General features: G+C 42.6%; 1 protein-coding gene across 2 annotated transcripts in view; it reads left to right on the forward strand.

Moving 5' to 3' along the window:
* The first annotated feature begins 765 nt into the window (after nucleotides 1–765).
* The window catches only part of LOC144782751 (uncharacterized), a 135258-nt gene continuing 113882 nt past the window's right edge, over nucleotides 766–22141 (forward strand). The window contains exons 1-3 of one of the 2 annotated variants that reach the window (XM_078662060.1): nucleotides 766–822; nucleotides 2144–2285; nucleotides 19610–19711. In XM_078662060.1, the coding sequence (XP_078518186.1) occupies nucleotides 810–822; nucleotides 2144–2285; nucleotides 19610–19711 (257 nt within the window). In that variant the 5' untranslated portion in view covers nucleotides 766–809. Of the gene's footprint in view, nucleotides 883–2143; nucleotides 2286–19609; nucleotides 19712–22141 lie in introns of both variants that reach the window. The other variant, XM_078662059.1, reaches the window with a different exon arrangement.

A 22141-nucleotide genomic window follows, 5' to 3' on the forward strand; every position in this document is an offset into this window, starting at 1 on the left:
CGTCACCTCCACCGATGCGCTGGTACTCCTCCCGTTTCTGTAGATATGCTCGCTGGTCGCGTCGTGATTTTACTTGCGAGCGCATCCTGGTTATGTTTAGATGGTCTAGACTGCTTTTTTGAATGTTCGTTTTTCTTCCTCCAAAATCGCCGCCAACGTCAATTTCGTGGACGCGATGACGTGATTGCAGCCCAGATTCTCCTCAGCTGCTCGTTTGACAGTTCTTACCTACGGCCGTTTGTTTTCTTCCGTTGGCATGGCTATTATTTGATTGCTCCTCATGCGCTGGGTTATTGCGCTCAGTTTTCCCTCTACAATTCACCACACGTTATTTTGCTTTTATTCCAGTCACGTTGCCGGTTGCCGTAGTTGAACTCTGCTTCCTCACATTGGTTTCACACGCATCTGCTTAAATGACAGTTCACTCACTGTACTTCACGGGTCTCCTTCTTCGTTTGTTTCCTTTTTTCTTTTTAATTCCAGCTGGTCGCTCTAACTTCTGTGCGCTAGAATTTTTATATTTTTTCTTGCCTTTTTCTTCGGTTGTCAACGGAGTTGACTTCTTCTTTTCTTTCCTTTGTGGGTTCGTGCGTGTTGGCCCCTCGTTGACAGTATTGTTAAGAATCACATGGAATCAGTAAGTGAAAACTCCTTTATTATAGACCAACACGCATGCTCCTACAATGTGGAGCGTAGCTGCAGTCAGCTCGGCGATCAGCTGGTAACTGTCACATCTGACAGTTATCAGCTGGTGACCTCACTGCTGGAACGGTGTCCTCGCAGGGACACTGGCGAGCACACAGGGTACCATGAGGGACACAGGTATAATAAACACAACAATCCTGCCGTTTTCGGATGCTGTTACACTTAATCAGACACACGGTTAGTTTGCACCCTCAGTTAAAGATGTCATTAGAGTGAAAACATGTTGAAAAAGCGCAAAACATTAGCAGAGGATTTTCCCTTTTTTATGGAACGACAAACTGAGAATGATCAGCTGACACTTGACCATTAAGACTTTTACGATTTATTGTTTTAAGTTTTTTGCATGTGAAATCATTTGGATGACATTATTATATTTACAAGTTAATGTACAATTAATATTAATTTTGTTATCATTGTATTAGTTGTTTTAATAATTCATATTTCATTTGTGTGTGCTGTAAATGTTATTGACATGATTGTTCGTTGCACGCATCGTTTAAAACATATGGTGTATTTATGCTTTGTCAATATTTGTGTCGTAGCATGTTTAATGTATCCGAAGTGTTGCGTTTATTTTCATCACATATGGGGACAAATCACGTGCTTTAGATTGCCTAACCAGCACCTTTTAATAGCATGTCACGTTTGTTTTGAACTATTTGCATTTCAGCAATAGACTGATGAGTTTCGGTTTATCCAACCTCAGTGATTAAATTGTGTGCTTTGAGTTTGTTGGTTAACATGAGAAGATGGTGTATATACGGGTTGGACCTGCAAAAGTTGTTTTTTGGCACAGAGCACATTTGGATATTAGGGGTGTATTTCACTTACATGATTTCTTTTATTTCGATAAGACTTATGTTATTTCTTAGGCATTGAGTACGTTCTGTGGCTTCAGGTGTACTTCACTTATTCACTTTTATAAAGTTTTTTTATAATTTTCTTTTCACACTTTTGACAATCAATTTTCTGCATGTAAGCACAATTTACTTAAATGTTCGAGTACATTTATTTTCATTCTGATTGAGTGTTGATTTTATCTTAGTTATCCCCCGACAATAAAGTCAGTCAACAAACCAGCTCTGTTATGCCAGAGTTTAAAAAGGCCTCACCCACGTGTGTAATATTAACGTGGTTACCTTTGGAGCAGTGACAAACAGTAGATGTTATTGCACCCAGGATAATGTGCTGCATGGCAAAATACTTATAAGGTGCCAAAGGTAAGACCGATTGGGTATGCCAATGCTTGTTATTGAATGGGGAGGACCGTGTGGGTGCTGCCTTACCATTCCTTTTGTTTGTTTGCTCTCTTTTACTGGGGGTTCGAGCGACAGATGCTTCTTGGGTGGAAGTGAGGCATGGCTGGGTGTTGTGGGGCTAGTTTGGAAAATGTGTTGTTTTGTGTTAATTTACTTGCCTGTTTTTTATACCCACACAGCAAAAGCATGTGACACCCTCCCTCTCCACATTCGGCAGACACCAACACTCTCCAAGTTCATTAAGTACCTCAAGACCTGGCTCTTATATGAATCCGATGAACTTCCGGGAGCTGCAACCCCCACACCCCCAGCGCTTTTTGGGTGAGTAGTTACACTATATCAACCTGATAATTGATTGATTGATACACTAACATTATCTCACATGCTGCACATCTGATATGTCCACCCCTTACCACCAATTGATGTCGGCTGTGCCCAACCAGGTCCCCCTGGTTGGTCTATTTGAACCAAAAAAGTGTGGTCCTCCATTTTGCCAAACACAACTTCTCTGCAGTACCGCTCCTTCAGGAGACATGCTTCCTTGGGTCCTGATGCCCCGTTGTCACCCAGTTCAAGTACCTCAGTGTCTTCAATGTGTGCCACACCAAGGGATTCTGACCTATAGCTATCCTCCACCACAAAACCTTATTTGGCCTTCATTCACTCTGCTTCAGATGTTGGAGGAACATATGTTTGGGTTCATGGCCTCCTAGAGGGTAAACTCTACAACTTTCTCAGTGTATATGTTTGCCCACACCTGGCCAAGTCTTCCCTAGACATCCTCAAGGATGTTGTCCTGGCTCTGCCGTCAGGCCTCACCACTATTGGTGGCAATTTTAATACTGTGATGAACCCTAAACTAGACACCACCCGCATCCAGGTATTACAACCACCACAATCATCCACAATTGCAGACTAGGCCACCTCCCTGAGCCTCTGTGATGCATGGAGGATATGGCACCCATGGGCGACTAAATATACCCACTGTTCCGCGATCCATAGTAGTCTGTCATGACGTGTCTACTTCTTTGTCCCGGCCACAGATATCCCAAGTTTATGAGCAACTCGCATCCTCTCTCTGGGCATCTCTGACCATGCCCTGGTTCTGTTACACATGGGGAGGCATCCCGGGGATGATACACCAATTTGGTGCTTGAATGCCTGGTGCCTGGCCAATGGGCAATGCACTGCTTTAGGAATTAAAATTATACTTTGGTCTTAGGGTGGGCTCAGTACATTCCATGGGTACCCTATGGCTAGCTGGAAAGGCTGTTCTGTGTGGTAAGGCCAAGTAATCATGCAGAGCTCCAGTGAGTTTCTGATCTCGAGGCGGAAACCCTGTCTCTCAAGTGCAGATACCAGTAGTAAGGTGACGAACATTTTTCATAGATGGTTGGGAAAATGCAGAATTTCTCTTTGGCAACAACGCATGGAGGAGACCAGACACTGCTGGAAGAACTCTGCCAGAAGCATTTATGAATAGGGAGACACAGTCGGGAAATGTCTTTACTGTCTTACAACCCGCAACTCGGCCTCCAAAATGATTCCCACAATCCACACTGCATCCGGGCAACAGCTTTATGCATCCTACAAGATTGAACTGCTTTTGCATCTTACTACAGCAAACTATATGTTTAGGGCTCCAACCCCCACTTGAACATATCTGCCCCTTAACCACCGATATCCCTCTGGCAAACCTAACAATATAATATTGGGCAACCCTAGAACTGCACTTGACAGTGGCAGAGGTGGTCGATGCTATTGGTGGCCTGAAATCCAGTGGACCAGAGGTGCCAGTCAGATTCCTGACTGAATACTACACAAATCTCACATCAACAATTTCCCCTATCTTGTGAATTTCTATCAGCAAGCTGCATAGATACGGCACTTCTCTCCCAAACTCAACCTTGCTACTATAATAGTACTCCACAAACCCTGCAGTCCCCCGAGCAATGCTCCTCTTACTGCCCAATCTCACTTGTTAATGCAGAACTCAAAATCTTTGCTAAAATTCTTCCCAATACCTTCTTACCATTGGTGACCTCACTCATTTATTCAGACCAATGTGGCTTCTACCTGTCCGCAGCACCCACCAGTGTAGTAGCAAGCCCCAGCCAGGCCTACTAGTGCAAGGGATTCGACCTTCTCTGCTCAGAGTCCTTAGACCAATAGTAAGAAGTTGACACAACAACTGGAATAGAAAAGACAGAGTTTATTAAACCACATGAGGTGGAACTACATTCACACAACACCCTTCGGTATAGTATGAGGTAGCACACTGATTGGAAGGAGCTGGGTCCTTTTATACCCACACAGGGGCTCAAAAGAAGGTGGTACAAGTACAAGCTGCTGTTCTTAGGCACATACAAGGTCATACAGAAAATGCACAGTCGACAAGTGGGAGGAGCTAACAGTTAGCTAGTTGGAGTAAACACATCCTGACAGTTACATGCTAGGGACAGCTGCAAGCTCAACTGAGCATGCGTGGAGTGGCAGAAGCTAAATATAATCTGTCTCTAAGCAGAATTCATGAGCAGTTAACAGAAAGGTAGGACAGAGCACATGGCATACAAAATGGCCGACAGAAATACAAAATGGATTCCGTAAAACGGGCAAGATAGTCTCGAAATACTGGATGTCTTCTGCTAATGCTTAACCTAATGATTGCTAAACTACGACACAAGACCCTTTCAGCATTTGCTGAAGACATCTGTCTGTCTGGGGTAATCTGGATCTGCATCCTGTATATTGATATTCATCATATCAGAAATCTCTTTGCTTAACAGTTGCTGTTCTTTTGTAGCACTTCTTTTAGCAGGTGTACAAGCAGTAATGCACATAGAGCAAATCATGGGACTACATTGTATACAAGTACAGCATGTAAATAGTATCACCAGTAGTATACATAGAAAAGTCAGTAGTTTCCAGTCCAAGTAGCAAAGAGTGTCCATATCCAGTTTGAAAATGTCCGTGTACCAGTCTTTGGGTGAATGTCGGCAGCAATCTTATGTAGTTTAGAGATTGCATCATAAACTGAAGGCGAATGGTCAGGTATATAGACACAGCAGCTGCCTCCAATGATGTGGCATGCACCACCACAAGCAGCCAAGTTCACATCGAGCACCATCCGATTTTGGAGTGCTACAATTGTTTCAATTTGCAGTTCTTCTGTAATGTTCCCAAGTGCCATAGCTGTCGGATTAGTGACAGCAACCACTACATGAGTCAATCTTCTAATCTTTCTACTATTTAATGCAGCACCACAAAGAAAAACAAACCCAAATGGAAATCAACATATTGTTGCCGGAGCGGTGTCTGTCTGATCAATCTCATCAGTACTTGTTGTCCGTTTATATCTATTCTTTGAAATATCATTATACAGTTTCAGGTCAAGATGATATGATGCAGGTGCTAAAAACACAGGGGGTAACACAAATGATATTTAGCATACCCCTGACCATCCAACAGGTAATTGGTAATACCCTTTATTACCACAGACGAAGTAGGTATTATGTGACGATATGAAGCTGCTATTATTTACACCCTCAATGTTTAATACAGTAGTACATTCGCTTTGCCCTACGGGAATTCTCCCAACACTGCTAATACACAAGTCTGCTTTTGCTCTGGTTACAGATATCACAAAGGGTCGAATGTTCTTCATATTCCTCACATTTGTGAAGACATATGGTGTTGAAATATTGTCCGGTTGGTATTCATCCCATTCCCATTTAGTCCCTTTAGCTTGAGGATACCCATTTTTGTCTAGGTAACATTCTTGATTTAATTGAAAAATGATTCCACCTACTGAAGGCTTTCCATAAGCAAACAAAAGGGCATACCAAGCTTGACATGAACCATTATGAGAAAATGGTAGAGGAATATAAGGCGTTCATCCTTTCTTCTGGTGTGCAGGTATCATCCCACACACCCAACAATTGGTAGTATTTGTAGCTTTATGGGTATGATGCAACATCTGAATGAATGTGTTATTCAGATAGGACTGTCGATTTTTCTGCTCATGATAGGGAAGAGTGTAGTAGTGATGCTCCAGTGGAGCTGGAGTGGTTGCAACAATAAGCTGTCGAGCAGGAACTGCTTTCTCAATGAACCAAGTGGTTATTGACAAAACCACCAGGGCAACAACAAACCCTACAGCACCAATAAATTTCCTATTAATTTCAATTAACAACGATGCTCGATCTTTCTAAGAACCTGTTGAAAACAATTGTTGGAGCTCTTATCCCTTGGGTAGCCGCTGATTTCTTCACCACGGGCCAAGACGGGTGTCAGTACACTAATGCAGGGCTGATCCGCTCCCCCCTTGCCTCATTGGCTCTCCGTTTCACAAATCCAGGGTGGTAGCTCAACCAGTCCCGTTCAAAACTGCAGATTCTTTCCTCGGTCTCAAATTGTATCGCGATACTCCAGGAATCGTGTGGTCCGGGAAGACTTCCGTAGACTCATCAGATGAGATAGCTTGACCCTTCTCCAATTCCAGAATCTCTCGATGGTCGATCAGCACAGCAGGTTCCACAAAGGCGGGCAATACGCGCTTGCAATGCGTGGTATGGAGCCAGTTCTTTCTGTTCGTCACTCGAATCGCTGTCCTTGTAGCCAACAGCACCTGCTCCGGACCTCGCCAACTCTGCTCCAAGCTGTTCGATCTGTTAAAGACCTTGACAATCACCTGATCACCGGGACGGCGATCATGGGCCTCACCTGTGGATCTATCAGGAAGAGCTTCTCGAACCTGTTGATGAATAGAAGTCAAACTGTCAGTTAACTGTGCCAAAAATTCATTCAACAGAACACAAGGTACATCATGTATAGGGCGTGGCTTAGGAACTCCCCAAATGTTCATTGGTCTTCCAAATACTACCTCATACGGTGTGAGACCTGATCGTGAGTGTGGTACTGATCTTATGGACAACAGTGCTAAGGGCAATGCATCCTGCTAATTTAGGGACATAGAAGCCACTATTTTCTCCAGCTTCAATTTTTAAGTAGCATTATACCTTTCCACCAATCCTGCTGATTGTGGGTGGAAGACTGTATGGAATTTCTGTTTGATTCCTAATCCTTTCATGACATAAGCAACAACTTGCCCAATAAATGAGGTCCGTTGTCACTCCACAAAACTTTACAAACACCATACCTAGGAAAAAACTCCTTCAGAAGCACCTTTGCTGTGGTAAGAGCAGTATTATCCTTTGTAGGGTACCCCTCTATCCATTTACTGAAGGCACATTCCAACACTAGGACATATTTTAGATTATTACACCGTTCAAGCTGGATCTAATCCATCTGCAGAACTTCAAAAGGTGCGGTTGGTGTAGCAAACCCTCCTATAGGAGTTCGTGTCCCTTTTCCAGGATTGTACTGCCAATAGATCAAACACTGTACCACTCTTTTAGCTGTGCTGGCAATCTCAGGATGCTCCCAGACTTGTGTAAGCAATTTAGTTATTGCTAGAGCTCCAACATGTGCCATTTGAACCATAGGTTGTAAATAGGCTGCAGGTAACTTCCACTTATCCATGTCTTTGTTACGCCAACAACCCTCATCGTTCAATATTCCTTCTTTGGACCATTGCTCAAGTTCCGCTACAGAGGCAGATCTCTGTACATCTAGTACTTCCTCTCTAGCATCATGCCATCGTTCAGCTTGAGATTTCACTACGTACATGGAAGTAGTGCTTTGTTGCATCGCAGTTTCACAAGCTACACGATCTGCAAAGGCATTTCCTTGTCATATTTTGTCAGTGACCTTCTTGTGTGCGCTACACTTCAGAATCGCTATTTTTTTTTATATGTCAGTGCAGTTAAAAGGTTATGTACTCGTTCTCCATGCATTATCTGTATCCCGTGGGATGTAAGAAAGCCTCTTTCCTTCCAAAGTAGGCCAAAATCATGGGCCACTCCAAAAGCATAGCGGCTGTCCGTGTAAATGTTCACACATTAGTCGGTGCTAAGTACACACGCTCGTGTCAAAGCTATTAGTTCAGCTGCTTGAGCCGACTTCTGAGGTATGCAAGCTGTTTCCACTATGGTCTCAAGCGTGGTGATTGCGTATGCGGCTGAGGTTGTGCCATCTGGTAACTTCAAACAAGACCCATCAACCCACAGTCCCCCATCTACATCTGGAAGGGGCTTATCTTGCAAACCGATGTGACCCTTTGTCTGTTCCTCAGTAAGGAATATACAATCATGAGGTTCCTTTGATTGGGACTGAGTCACAGGATATGGCAACAAAGTGGCTGGGTTTAGTGTAGCACACCTCTTCAATGTAATATGAGGTGCTAACAGTGTCAATTCATATCCTGTCAAGCGAGCACTAGTTAAATGTTGTGTTCTAGTCTGATTCAAAAGGGCATCTACTCCATGAGGTACTAGCACCAACAGTTTATGTGACAAAACTGTCCCTTGACTCTGACGTATAGAAACAGCTGTCGCTGCAACTGAACAAAAACATCCAGGCAACGCACGAGCAACAGGATCAAGAACTGCAGAGAAATATGCACAGGGACGCTGCTTGTCACCTTGTGTCTGTACTAAAACTGACAATGCACATCCATCTTTCTCGTGTACATAGAGTGTAAAAGCTTTCGTGTAGTCTGGTGTGCCTAACACTGATGCAGAGCAAAGAGCTTGTCTTAACTGACGAAAAGGATTTTGGCATTCTTCTGTCCATGGAAGGGGGATCGGAGTGTTCTTAGTCAAAAGCGCTAGCAGAGGTTTAACATATGTGAAAAGCCCAATATTCATTGCCTACAAAACGAAGTCAAACCAATAAATGCGCGGACGTCTTTCTGTGTGGAAGGTACTGGAGTGTCTAAAATTGCTTGAATGCGATCTGGTGTCAATGTACGTCCCTCCTTAGACAGAAGATGACCTAGGTAGGTCACCTTCGGTCTACAATATTGCAATTTCTTCCGTGATACTTTATGATTGTGTGTAGCAAGGATAGAAAGTAAAGACAAAGTACACTTTTCACACTGCTCAGGCATATCAGCTGCCAACAAGATGTCATCAACATATTGTATTAGAGCCACTCCTTCAGACAAAGTAAAGGAATCGAGTTGTCTTTTTTAGGCTTGACTATAGATACTCGGACTCTCATTGTACCCTTGAGGAACTCTACAAAATCGGTCTGATCTGTTATTTAAAGTGAAACCGAACAAATATCGGCTTTAAGGATGAATAGGAATCGAGAAGAAAGCGTTCTTCAGATCCACTACTGAAAATGTAGTTGCAGTTGGAGGGACCAAAGTAAGCAGTGTCGTTATGTCAGATACTACAGGATACTGTGGTACTACAATCTTGTTGACCTCTCTTAAATCAATGATAAATCTATAAATCTTAGTGTCAGCATCTTTTTTCAAAATGGGAAGAATCGGACTATTGCAAACATTATAAGGAACTTCTTCCACCACTCCAACCTTAATCAGATCTTGTACAATACGTGTAAGTGCCTCTTCTCTTTCTCGAGAAATGTTATACTGAGGCAATCTCGGCAGTATAGCACCCTCCTTGACACTAATATGTACTGGTGGAATAATCATTTTCCCTACATCAGTGTCTGAAGTAGCCCACAAAGTACTAGGGAGTGAAGCTAGTGCAATATCCTCTTTAACAATACAGGATCTCTCAATCATGGAGTGGTTGTCATTTAAAATAACCTGTACTCCTTCCGGAGAACATCGTATCGTGGCCCTGAAATATTTGAGCATGTCAAGACCCACAATGTTGTCTGGCGTATTTGGAGAAAGCAAAAATGGACATGGAGCAGTAAACTTATCAACATGAAGTGCAAGTGGTTGTGACAATAGGCTAAGGGTGGATGTTCCATCGAAACCTATTGATGTAATAGTTAAGCCAGACAGGGGAGCCCTTGGAATCAAGTGTTTAGACAAGGCACTATGAGTAGCTCCTGTATCAACCAGAAACTGATCAGTAGAACCCAAAATGTGTGCTGTAACAAAGGGACCCTTCTGATCTACTGGAACTTCAACTGATTCCTTACCCCATCCTAGGCAATCCTATGCATAGGCAGAATCTTGCAATATTAGACGGCTCATAGTCGGAAATTTGATATTGATTCCGTCTGTCAAAAGTATTAGCCCCCTCTTGTCCATGTGTATTAGCGTCAAACCTAGCACGATCATTTGTATTTCCTCTAGGCCCTGAATATCCTGAACGATTTCTCATTTGTCCCCGACCACGTGAACCCTGCTGAGCACGTAGCACCAGACAATTAGAAATCCAATGGCCAAATTGTCTACAATACGCACACTGATCAACAGACAAATCTACACGAGGATGGGGAGGAAAAGACGAACCATAAGATCCACGTCCACCTCTATTATTACCTCTAGAAGGTGGGCCATAAGCTTGAACCATCATAACCTTTGTTTTTAACTCTTTAGATTTTTTATCCTCCTTACTTTTTGCTTCTAATTCCTGTCGTTCATAATACTGAGCCATAGTTAGGAGAAAAGCCGGAGAGGAGGTAGTCCATGAACTTTCGCTAGACTTTAGTAGACTGGCTTTTTCTGGCAAAAGGTTTGTGACATATTTATCGACAAACAGATGCCTACCCGTGTCATCTGTCAATGACTGGCCACTAAAATCGTGAAATGCTTCTTCAAAGCGTGTGAAAAAATCTGAAACTGATTCATCTATTTTTTGCTTGCAAGACGCTAACATAGTCCAATCTATCTTTTTAGGGGGAATAATCGTTTTTAATTTAACCAATATAGCTGCTGGAAGATCTAAAATTTGCTGACACGGTTTTTGTGCAGGTTCTCTATCTTTATCTGATTGTTCTATATCTGACCACAATGCTCCAAATCCTGCACGATCGTCAACTTTACGCACAGTTCTCCACATATCAGGTGGTAATATTAATCCAAAAAACAAATCAATGTCAGACAAAGTCATAGTACAAAAACTAATGGCACCCTCAATTTCTTCATAAAAAGCTGTCGGATTCTTTCGCGGATCAGGCAATGCATTTTTAAGAGCCATGACATCTGCTCTATTCCAAGGAGTGTAAACCCAATACTAAATACAATACCCTTTTGCGTCAATAGAAGTCTTATCATCACTTGTACCTGTTCCTTTAGGAGGAACATATAAAGGCGCGGCTTCCCGCATGGTTTTCACATTTTCAAAATTCTTATCTGTGTTGGGCGTCGGAGCTCGTGCCATGTTGATTCAAGATGTTTGTGCTGCTGCGTCTGCTGCCTTTTTCTCCTCCCGCAAACGGACTGCTTCATCACGTAGTTTAACCAAGCGTCTGATCGTATCAGCCACCTGGGAGAAGACAAAAGAACCTTCACGTAATTGCTTACAATCAGTTGCTATATCATCTGGCTCTACTTCCACTGAATGTTTCCTAAATCGCTCAACAACCTCTGTAGCCAATATCTCAGTAAAATATTTCTGTTCCTTTTCTGACCAATTCTTAATAGTATCTAGAAGTTCAGAAGCACTGAGAGTACCACAATCTGCTTTTCGCGCCGCAGATCTAATCTCAGAGGAACGTTCGGTAGTTAACATTTAGTGAGTGTCTCGGGCTTTATCCTGATCTGTAGGAGAGTCCTCATTAGGAGCAGAAGGGGAAATATACGGAGGTGGAGAACGATCTAATAAGAGAGAATCATCTTGGGGTTTATTAAGAATAGGATAGAGAGGCCTACGAATAGCATATAGGCCATTTACCTGTAACTGACGCTCTCTATCTTCCCTTTCTTTAGTTTCTCACATCTCTTTATTTTTCATTTCTAAGACTTTCGCATGCACACTTTTACGCTGTTCTTTTTCAATCAAGGCCTTTCCACGCTTCATTCGCTCACGCACTTCTTTCTCCCACTTTCGCACACAGTCAAACATATCTTGCCTAGGCTTTCGCTGGAACATTTGTTGCTGCACATACTGAATCTTTCGCAAATCAAATGACCCATGCATAGGCCAACGCAACTCAGGATCCTTGCGGGTGTCTTTATTCGACAATGTGCTGTACATTATGGATGAAATACCATATTTAATATACATATCCTTATTAGGCGTCCCCTCTGGGTTGGCCGGTTATGCTCCATCAATTCTCAAATTGGTACCACTACAAAAGCAACTCATCTTACGAAGTGTGCTGGAAACAGGAATGCCGAAAATAGTGCAAAATATGCATTATTATAAAAAAGTAGCGTTTAAAGTATTCTTCGTACGTTCAAATTTCATAGGAATAGAGAAAAATCTCTCATTACCTGCCTATGTGTGTTGCAACACATATATAATTTTCATAATCATAGGACTAACTCAATATTTGGCCAATACATATCAAAAATGCCACGGTAAGTGTTTTCTAAAATTACCTTACCAATCCAAGGCGTCAATCTTAGAACAAGTGCCGCGAAATGGCTCTTACCAATCAAATGGTGTCAAGGTTCCTACTGCCCAGTTCTCACATCAACCAAACGGTCACTGCACGGCGAATCAACAGGAGAGATCTCAGTCGAGGACCGGCACCACCTGGATGGTCAGATCAGAATGAAAGGGAAAACGCCGTGGATGCCAAGACTCAGGTCTCCTCCGGCAGTGATCACGTCCAAAGCGAGATTCCAATCCTTCGTCTCGACCAGTCCTTCCGGCATCCGAGTCGCCGATGAGCCCCACTTTGAATGCGCCAATTTGTAGTAGCAAGCCCCAGTCAGGCCTACTAGTGCAAGGGATTCGTCCTTCTCTGCTCAGAGTCCTTAGACCAATAGTAAGAAGTTGTCACAGAAACTGGAATAGAAAAGACAGAGTTTATTAAACCTCATGAGGTGGGACTACATTCACACAACACCCTTTGGTATAGTATGAGGTAGCACATTGACTGGAAGGAGCTGGGTCCTTTTATACCCACACAGGGGCTCAAAAGAAGGCGGTACAAGTACAAGCTGCTGTTTTTAGGCACATACAAGGTCATACAGAAAATGCACAGTCGACAAGTGGGAGGAGCTAACAGTTAGCTCGTTGGAGTAAACACATTCTGACAGTTACATGCTAGGGACAGCCGCAAGCTCAACTGAGCATGCGTGGTGTGGCAGAAGCTAAATATAATCTGTCTCTAAGCAGAATTCATGAGCAGTTAACAGAAAGGTAGGACAGAGCACATGCCATACAAAATGGCCGACAGAAATACAAAATGGATTCCGTAAAATGGCCAAGATAGTCTCGAAATACTGGATGTCTTCTGCTAATGCTTAACCTAATGATTGCTAAACTACGACACCACTGCATCTGCAGCGTACATATTGCCGGGGCACCCCAACAGTAATTCTAGCGCCCAGCTATACTCATACTCTTGGGCTTTGAAAAGGCCCTCGACTCCTAGACTGGGAGGTTTTGTTTCAAATCCTCTCACAAATGTGATTTTGGCACCGTTTTCTTTTCCCTGTCAATGTATTATATGCCCATTCCGAGCTCAAATTAGGTTAAACTGTGTTATCTCACCTCCATTCCAGACTGGCAGAGGCACCAGATAGGGATGTCCCCTCTTGTTGCTGCACTTCGCTTTAGCAAGTGAACTCCTGGCAGTTTAGGTATGATGCCGAAATTTGCAGCTTTCAATGGAGGAACAAATTGCACTCTAAGCTGATGACTTCTTGCTATTTCTTTGCCAACAGCACCTCTTAGGGACCTCGTCTCCTCCAGCTGTTTCACCTGTATGGTGAAGCATCAAGATTCACAGTTAATTGATCTAAATCGCTCATGGTCCTCCTGCAGGGAGGCCGTAAAGTGACTAACTGGTAAACTCCCTTCCCCGTTCGCAGGCTGGGTTGCCAATATCTGAGGGCATGCATTGTATTGGAGCCTGCGCTTACTGAAGTCTCAATCTGATGGGACCATAAACCCACATAGGCAAACCAATGTGGAAAGGTAACTGTCTCCCCTGGATCCAGCCTCTAAGGGTTCAAATGCTGGGACCTCATTGGCATTTCCCACCACTTAAGGGCCAGGCTGCAAATGAAGAACTTTCAAGACATGCAGGGGGTATTTGAACTCCACAAGAACCAATTCTATAGATACCTGCAGTTGTGCAGTGCACTATCGGTATACCAACCACAAGTGCTTGTACTGTCGGAATACAATGTCCCTGCATCTCAGGTGCTTGTGACTCTAGTAGGCATGGATGATGTTTCACACTTATACAGTTCACTGGTCATTAATGCCTCTGGCTCTTTTCCTACACTCTGGAATAAATCAGAGTGTTAGATTGGTTCCCTAGATGATGATGATTGTAGGGTCACCAAGATGGCCCCCGCGAACTGGCTATCCCATTCCACATATGATTTGTTCAACTAAAATATCTACACATATCATATCTCACCCAGCTATGACTATGCGGATAGGAGCAACCTCTGTACCAGCATGCTCAAGGTGTGCCATGATAGCGACTTTTTGCACGATATGGCTCAGCTCGGTTTCTGCCTGATACTCATCCTTGATCTTTACCACACTTCTTAAAATCCTAGAGAGGCATGTAGACTGCTCCACTCACGTTGCAGTGCTGGGCATCCTGGAGGGAATGGGAGGCCCCTGTGGAGAACGATATAGTCTGACGCTAGAAATTTCCAGAACTACCAACACTGACTGAATGGTGCTCTGTAAGGGCCTAATGTAGCAGGCTAGAGGAACCCATATATACCCATAGGGGCTGCCCGTTGTAAATATGGAAAGATCTGGGGGAAGTGGTGGTCGTGCTATAATCTGTGTAGTGATTGATATGGCATCTTGTCTTTATTTACTACCTATTACTGTAATTCTGAGGTAGTCTGTACTGTGCACGGTTTGCTATTCCTATTGTTCTTTGAAAAAAAACAATAAAATCTTGATTATGAAAAAAATAAAATCCACGGTCTCTAAAAACTATACTACTTTTTTCCAAATTTGGAGAGAACAGCCTCAAGTAAACTAATAAAGTGATTAGATAACGCAAAACAGGATCACCCGTTGACCCTTGTCCACCAGAGCATTTGAAGTTCTAAATACAGTCATTAATGCTTTGTTTAATAATCTCTAGATTGAGCTATTGTCCGTACCCTTTAGAAAAAGGCAAAAATCACACCTCTTCTAAAACAAAATCTGCCAACCCTGACGTTTCAGCTAATTTTAGTCCTATTTTCTTATTGCCTGCATTTTCTAAAAGGCTGGTGAATTCAAAATTGTCTGAGTAACTGGAACAATTAGAACTTTTAAACTTGTCACAATTTGGGTTCAGGCTGGAATATAGTACAGAACCAACTTTACTGGAAATCTTCGAGAACGTAAACATGCTGCCCTCATTCTTATAGATTTGTCAACAGCTTTCAACATGGTCTCCTATCCCCATCTTTTGCAAAGATTGGTGGAGATATATTTCTGTGGTCAAGCATAGAAATGGCTTCAGTATTTCTCGTGTGATAGATATCATACCGTAACAATATCCCATTTTTAATCAGGATGTAAAAAGCTCCTTTGGCGTTCCTCAGGGAATCCCTGAGCCCTACATTTTTTACCTGGCCCCCTTGCCCACGTTGATAGACCTTTAGATTGAAAGTGGTGTCATATGCGGATGACACACAGTTGATTTTTATGTAGGGCCAAAGCCTCAGATGTTTCAAATTCATCTTTTAAAAGTTGCTTATCTCAAATTATCAACTGGATGCAGCAGAGTTACTTAAAATATAACTCAGATAAAGTTGATATTCATACTTTTGACATGTGAATAATTTTAACATTGAAGCCTGGTGGTCCTGTTCCGCTAAATTTATGACTGTGAAACTGCATTTGCTAAAGCTAGGAGTCCTCTAGCACTTAGAAAAGTGTGAACAATATGGTCACACTGGCATTGGTCAGAACTTTTCTGCAAGATTATTGTCCCCTTTCTCCTCCTTATTTATTTCATCTTTTTGTTTTGTTTTGTTATATTCTGTTTTTGTAAGTGACTGTATTGACTGCTCTGAATCTTGGTAGTAGAAATCAAATACAAAATAATTATTAAAAGAAATGAAGATTGGTGATCCAACGGCCTGCCTACACCTCCAACTCCATCTCTAGTAGTTAGAAATCTGGGGATAAAATCGATTAATAAGCTTTCTTTTTTTGTCAGTAAATTCTCAGTAATACAGGACTGTGTTTCTCCTACCTAGGCACCTTAAATAATTGTTTTACCTTTTACTTTTTGATGCACAAAATATTGTGGCGGATGCTTTAATTCTTTCCAGATTTCTTTACACAAAAAGCCTTTATATTGGTCTATCCGAAGCCTTGATTAAAAGGCTTCTGGTGGTGGTGGAAAACTATGCTGCATGATTAATTTTAAAACATTCTAGTTGGTCTTCCATTTCTCAACATCTCAAACATGTGTGTTGGCTGCCTATGCATAAACATAAATGCAGTTTAAAACTCTGGCCTTGGCACACAGAATTTATTATTATACTGGGTCAAATCTCTAAGAGAAAGAGTCCAGCATTACATTCTGACTAGCAATCATAGGGCCCGATGTATCAAGCAAAATCGTGATCGCAAACAGTGAAATTCAAAGAATTTCAACGTTTGCAATTGCAAAATCTTAGTGTGCAATGTAGGGAGGAAAAAATTCTCTTGCAAAATAAGGAATCACAAAATGTGTGATTCCCTATTTTGCACACGCATTTAGAGGATCGCAATTTGCGATTCCCTAAATGCTATTCTAGTAGCCATCGCAAATTGCGATATTGCTTTAAGGAATCGCAAATTACCACCAACTTCAAGCATGTATGTGCGCCTCATGTGCACATATGCAAATTTCAGAGGTGCAACAGGGTGTCCTTTTGGAACCCTTGTAGCCTTGAAATTGCTTGCTAAATTTGCGAGTACCCAATTGCGCATGCAATTCCCATTTATTCCTATGGGCGTCTTGGCCCATAGAAATTAATGGGAAGCCATTCCTTATTTGCGACTCGCACTTTGCAAGTCACAAACAAGGAATGCGTAGGAATCGTAAAATATTAGCAGATTCCTACATACATTGCATTTTGGGAGTCTATAATAGCGAATCGGTGAAATTTGCTATTATGGACTCTCAAAATGTAATGTTGATACATCTGGCCCTAAGATCCAGTAAGACCAGGCGTTATAAACTACCTGCCATTAGATTTAAAAAAGTGAGAGGCAAATATTTTTCATTCTAAGCAGCTAAATCATGAAATGATTTATTCCCTATCGTTATGCATTATCAATGGTGAATTTATGTTAAAATCTTGGCTTTTTACTTTGTAGTGGCTATAGAACATTGAATTAACCTTGATCTCTGCGTTTATCACCGTGACGCCTGTTCATTCATTCATGTAATGTAATGTAAGGTAGATTTGTAGAGTGCTGCTTGTCACCAGTGTGGGTATCAAGGTGCTGAGTAGGTGAGTGAAGGCGTATGGTGAGGCAGGGCCAGAGTACAGGCAATTTTGATGGTCCCACAAGAAAACTATTTGAAAAGCCAAGTCTTGAACTTCTTTTGGAATTCAAGAAGTAAGGAGAATGCCCTGATGTGTTGGGGGGAGGTTATTCCGGAAATTAGTGGCTTGGTAGGAGAATGATCGACCTATCATCATCCTTCTGTGAATGCCGGGTGTGTATGCAAGTGAGAGTGATGCTGAGAGAAATTGTCTGATGGGTGGATTGAAGGCAAGCTGGTGATTGAGGTATTTGGGTCCCGTGTGGTGTAGTGACTTGAATGCATGTGTAAGAAGTTTGAAATGCCAGCACTTCTGAATGGGCAGCCAGTGGAGATCTTTGAGGAGTGGTTTGGTGTGGGTTCGACACAGGAGGTTCAAGGACGAGTCTGGCTGTGGCATTTTGGCTGGATTGAAGTCTGTGTAGTAGATTGGTTAGGGTGGCCACTTAGGATTTACTGCTTGTGAATAGGGACTGCGTGATGGTACGCCAGGTGTCTAGTGGGACCCACTTGAAGATTTTACATAACATGCAGAGGATGTGGAAGCAGGAGGACATCACAGTGTTGGCCAGGGATTCATGGAGAAGTTGGTGATCAGGATGAGGACTAGGTTCCTAGCTTGGTTGGTTGGGGTAGGTGTGGGTCCCGTTTTGCTGGGCTACTAGGTGGAGTCCCAAGCTGAGCTCTTATTCACGAAGATCAACACTTCATTTTTGTCAGTGTTCAGGTTGAGTCAGCTTTCTTTCATCCAATTGGCCATGCTGGTCATGCATTGTTTGAAGTTTGCCTTAGTGGTGACGGTGTAATCTGAGAGAGGAAAAAATTAGCTGGGTGTCGTCAGGGTAGTAGATGATGTTGATTCCGTGGGATCTCATGATGTTAGCCAGAGGTGTCATGTACATGTTGTAAAGTGTTAGGCACAGTGTTCAGACCACCATTATGTGCACTGGAAAGCCTCAGATATTTGCACAGTCTGCACACTTCTAAAATATGCAGACAATGCTGCCTGAAGCCCCACAGATTACCTGAAAGGTGTAATGTACAGATATCCTAGGCTTAGATATTCTGCATATAACCATGGCCTGTATCGCACACTTTAGGCATGACTCCGATATGCATTGTAGATCAGCCTATGGCATTTGCACATTATGCAGATCTCATATATGCATGTAATCAGAGGTCTTAGATGTCCATATTAGGCATATCACAGGACAAAAAAGTGCAAACACTAGAGGGCTTCATTTTGTGCATATACCAGATATGTGCAAACAATACCTATATCTGAGGCCTATATATAATGCAAGTGATAGACGTGTTCATAATGTGCTTAAACCTGAGACCTCTATAAAGTGATGTCAAATTTGGCAGCCAAATGGTCATATATAAGAGGAATGCATATTCCCTAAATTCCCATAGTAAAAGAAACAAGAAAGTGCTTAAGTTATGGTGCTCCCCTTGACTAGCAGACTGGTCAGGGGCAGTTTTATGTAAAAGATCAAGCATGGGAAAGCACTCACAGAAAATACATCAATAGTAGGCCTGGGCATAATTAGCAGAGTTTTGCTCCACAGAGTTCCACGGAGGTACCAAAAAACTCCGCGAAATTACGCTGAACGCTGCGGACGGGTGGGAAAAATACTCATTTTTTTCACGGCAGTAGCATATTTCATGCTGAAAATCAGTGCATACGTTACTACGTTTTGTTATCAAACTAACTGGAGTAGTTGGAGTTTTGTAACAGGAACTGTATCTGACTAGAACAACCTACCCCCACACATCAGGGTCTTACCCTCTCTCGCCGTATTCAGGAAGGAGTTTAAAACACGCTTTTCAACACGTAATTGTCTCTTCTGGTTGTGTGACAATGTACCCAGCGGCAAGATACATTAGGGTAAGCCTGCGCTCTACAAATCTTTTAACATGAACATTAACATTGACAATTCCCCCCCTTCATTGCACTTCAATGACCCATCCTTGCTCTGCCGCTTCATTATGAAACATTTTCGGATGGCTTGACTATCTGACTTTTCTAACATGTCAACCAACAAACCTCCCAAGGTGACAGTTTTGATAAAAGATATTGCTAATTGATCTGTAGTGAGGCATTCCTGCTGTACTTTGTTAAAAAATAATAATAATTACTTAGGAGATAATCTGGTATCTAAAATGGGTAATTATTTTTCTAGCCGCACAGACCACATGTGCCTCAGCCAGTGGCAGTTCAAGTGCAACAGAGGAGGCCCAGGAGGTTGGAGGAGGAGGAGTCCCAGCAGTGGTAGGAACAAGTGGTAAGTCACAATGATTACTTATTGAAAAATCATCATCATTCATCACCTCCCTGCCCATGGCATTTCACCACCGGTAACCTAACTACTGCATGGTTCAATTTGTCACTGCAGTGTTGGCTGTTCAGTGTACATCTGCTTCAGTTCATTGGCATTGCAACATTTTCAATGCATCACAAAACTGAAAACAAGTTGTATTTTCTAGTGCCAACTCAGTCACCTCCTACTAGTACTTCAGTCCATTATTCTTTCCTAAGTTCTGTCCCAGCCTACAATAGAAATTGAAAAATCCATTCTTGGCATGTGCCACATTTGTCTGGCCAAGTCATTTTTGCATATATATATATCATTGCTTCCATGACGGATTTATGCCTGTTAAAATCTTTCCCTTTCATTTTTCCTGAACTACAGTGACTTACTAAGAAAAAGCTTAGCACATGATGATCAGTGGCACCTTACCATTCTATAGCAAGGCTCTACCTAGCTTTATACCTCTAACTTACCTTGCAGTAGAGCAAGTTTCCTTACTGCCAAGTGAAGGTATTTGTTGAAAATAAGTTGTGGCGGAGGGCAAGGCCAGGGATTAAAGTGGTACTAAGTGCTTCATTTAGAGTTTAGCTGATGGGATACTGTGTGACAAATCTGTCAAATAAAAGATATATCCCATTCTTTGCCCTGTACTGTGGTCCATAGTTTTTTTCCACTGGCTACTTAAGGCAGACAGAATATCTGTGTTTACATGTGACACGTGTGATGTAGTAATATTATTATTCATGTGCCTCTTTGGAATCTGGGTAGAATTGTAAGGCAGTCGGAGAAGAGCAGGGCCATTGGAATTAAAGCAAGATAATACATTGTCCATTACAGCTGCCCCAGCTGCAGACTGCACAGAGTAGCAGACCCGATGCTACCATGCCTCCATTAATGTTGCACAGCAAAAATACTATTGATTGTGCTGCATAATTGCCTTGCTCATTAATGAGAGGTCGACTTTTGGACAGATACATGCCCAAGAAGGCACTCTCCCTGACATACTTAAAACTGCTAAATCACTCACCTGATCCTCTACCGCAAATCCCAGCAAAGTGGGAAAGTGACTTAGCAGAGCTTGATGAGGAGGTATGGATGGAAGCGCTAGCATCCCTAAGAGAGGGGGTGATATCCTCTTATCTAAAGCTGATACAGTTGAAAATACTGCACAGAATTTATGTTACAGGACCAACGTTGGTCAAGATGGGATACAGAAATGAGTCTTGTTGTAAAAGACTATGTGGCCAAGTAGGCACATTTTTTTCACATACTATGTGAATGCCCCTATGTTAGTAGATATTGGAGAGTGGTTACGTAATGTATGGGGGAAGTTATGGGACAGGCAATAACAATGGACACCAAGCGGTGTCTATTAAATATATCGGAGCCAAAGGACTTGGGTAGCAAAGAGAAAACATGGGTAACACTAGGATTGTTGGTCGCTAAGAGGAATATTGCAAAGAAATGGGGAGTACACACAACCCCGACACTGAGGGAATGGGAAGGTGGCATGGATTGGTGCATGTTTCGAGAAAAAAACAGTTAACATATCAAGGGGCTGTCCTAGAAAATGGATGCAAATATGGGAGAATGGAACAAATATAGGGGTAATATATGTGAGGGGTGGCTCACATATATTACCCCTATATTTACATTACCGACACAGCCATGCCCGGAAGACCTAACACCCTAACATGCTAACGTTCACTGTAGAGTAATTTTCACATAGCAATATAGAACTGTACATAATGTGTCTCTAACTATCATACTATTTGAACTATAATACATGTAAGCTGTGATGTTGTTTTTGGTTAACAATAAAAATATATATTTTTTAAATTAATGAGAGGTCATTTTGTTTTTACACACTTAGGGGCTGATTATGATGGCGTAATGATCGCCATCGTAACGTGATTCACCCACTGCCATATCACGATGGCGGTGGGAATCACGGCGGACAGAAACTCTGTCCGCCACTTTTCCGCTGGTCGGCAATCGCTACAATTGCAGGCCGGGTGGAGCTGGGCTCATATATGGTGGCAGTGCCTAGCAGGCACCGCCATCCATGTTATGATGTGTAGATGTCAAGGTATTTCCAAGGCGGCCATGCCACCATGGAAAGGTTGGTGGGGATTTGCTTTGGGGGCCTGTTGTGGGCCCCCTGTGAGTGAGGGGGTGGAAGGGTGCACTTGGGAGGGTACCCATGGTACTCCCCTACATGCCCATGCACAAGGTGGCAGGCACCGCGTGGCGCCTGCCACATTGTGCATGGAAATGCACAACATAGCACTTTACCATTGCGATGGATGCTGCAGCCAGCAGCACCGCCGCCATGTGAAAATGCCAGATGCAACCCTCGAGGTGGGGGTCGCATCATGATCAGGGGTGTGGGACTGCCGTATG

The sequence above is a fragment of the Lissotriton helveticus genome, chromosome 9, assembly GCF_964261635.1.
Source record: "Lissotriton helveticus chromosome 9, aLisHel1.1, whole genome shotgun sequence".
NCBI lineage: Eukaryota > Metazoa > Chordata > Amphibia > Caudata > Salamandridae > Lissotriton > Lissotriton helveticus.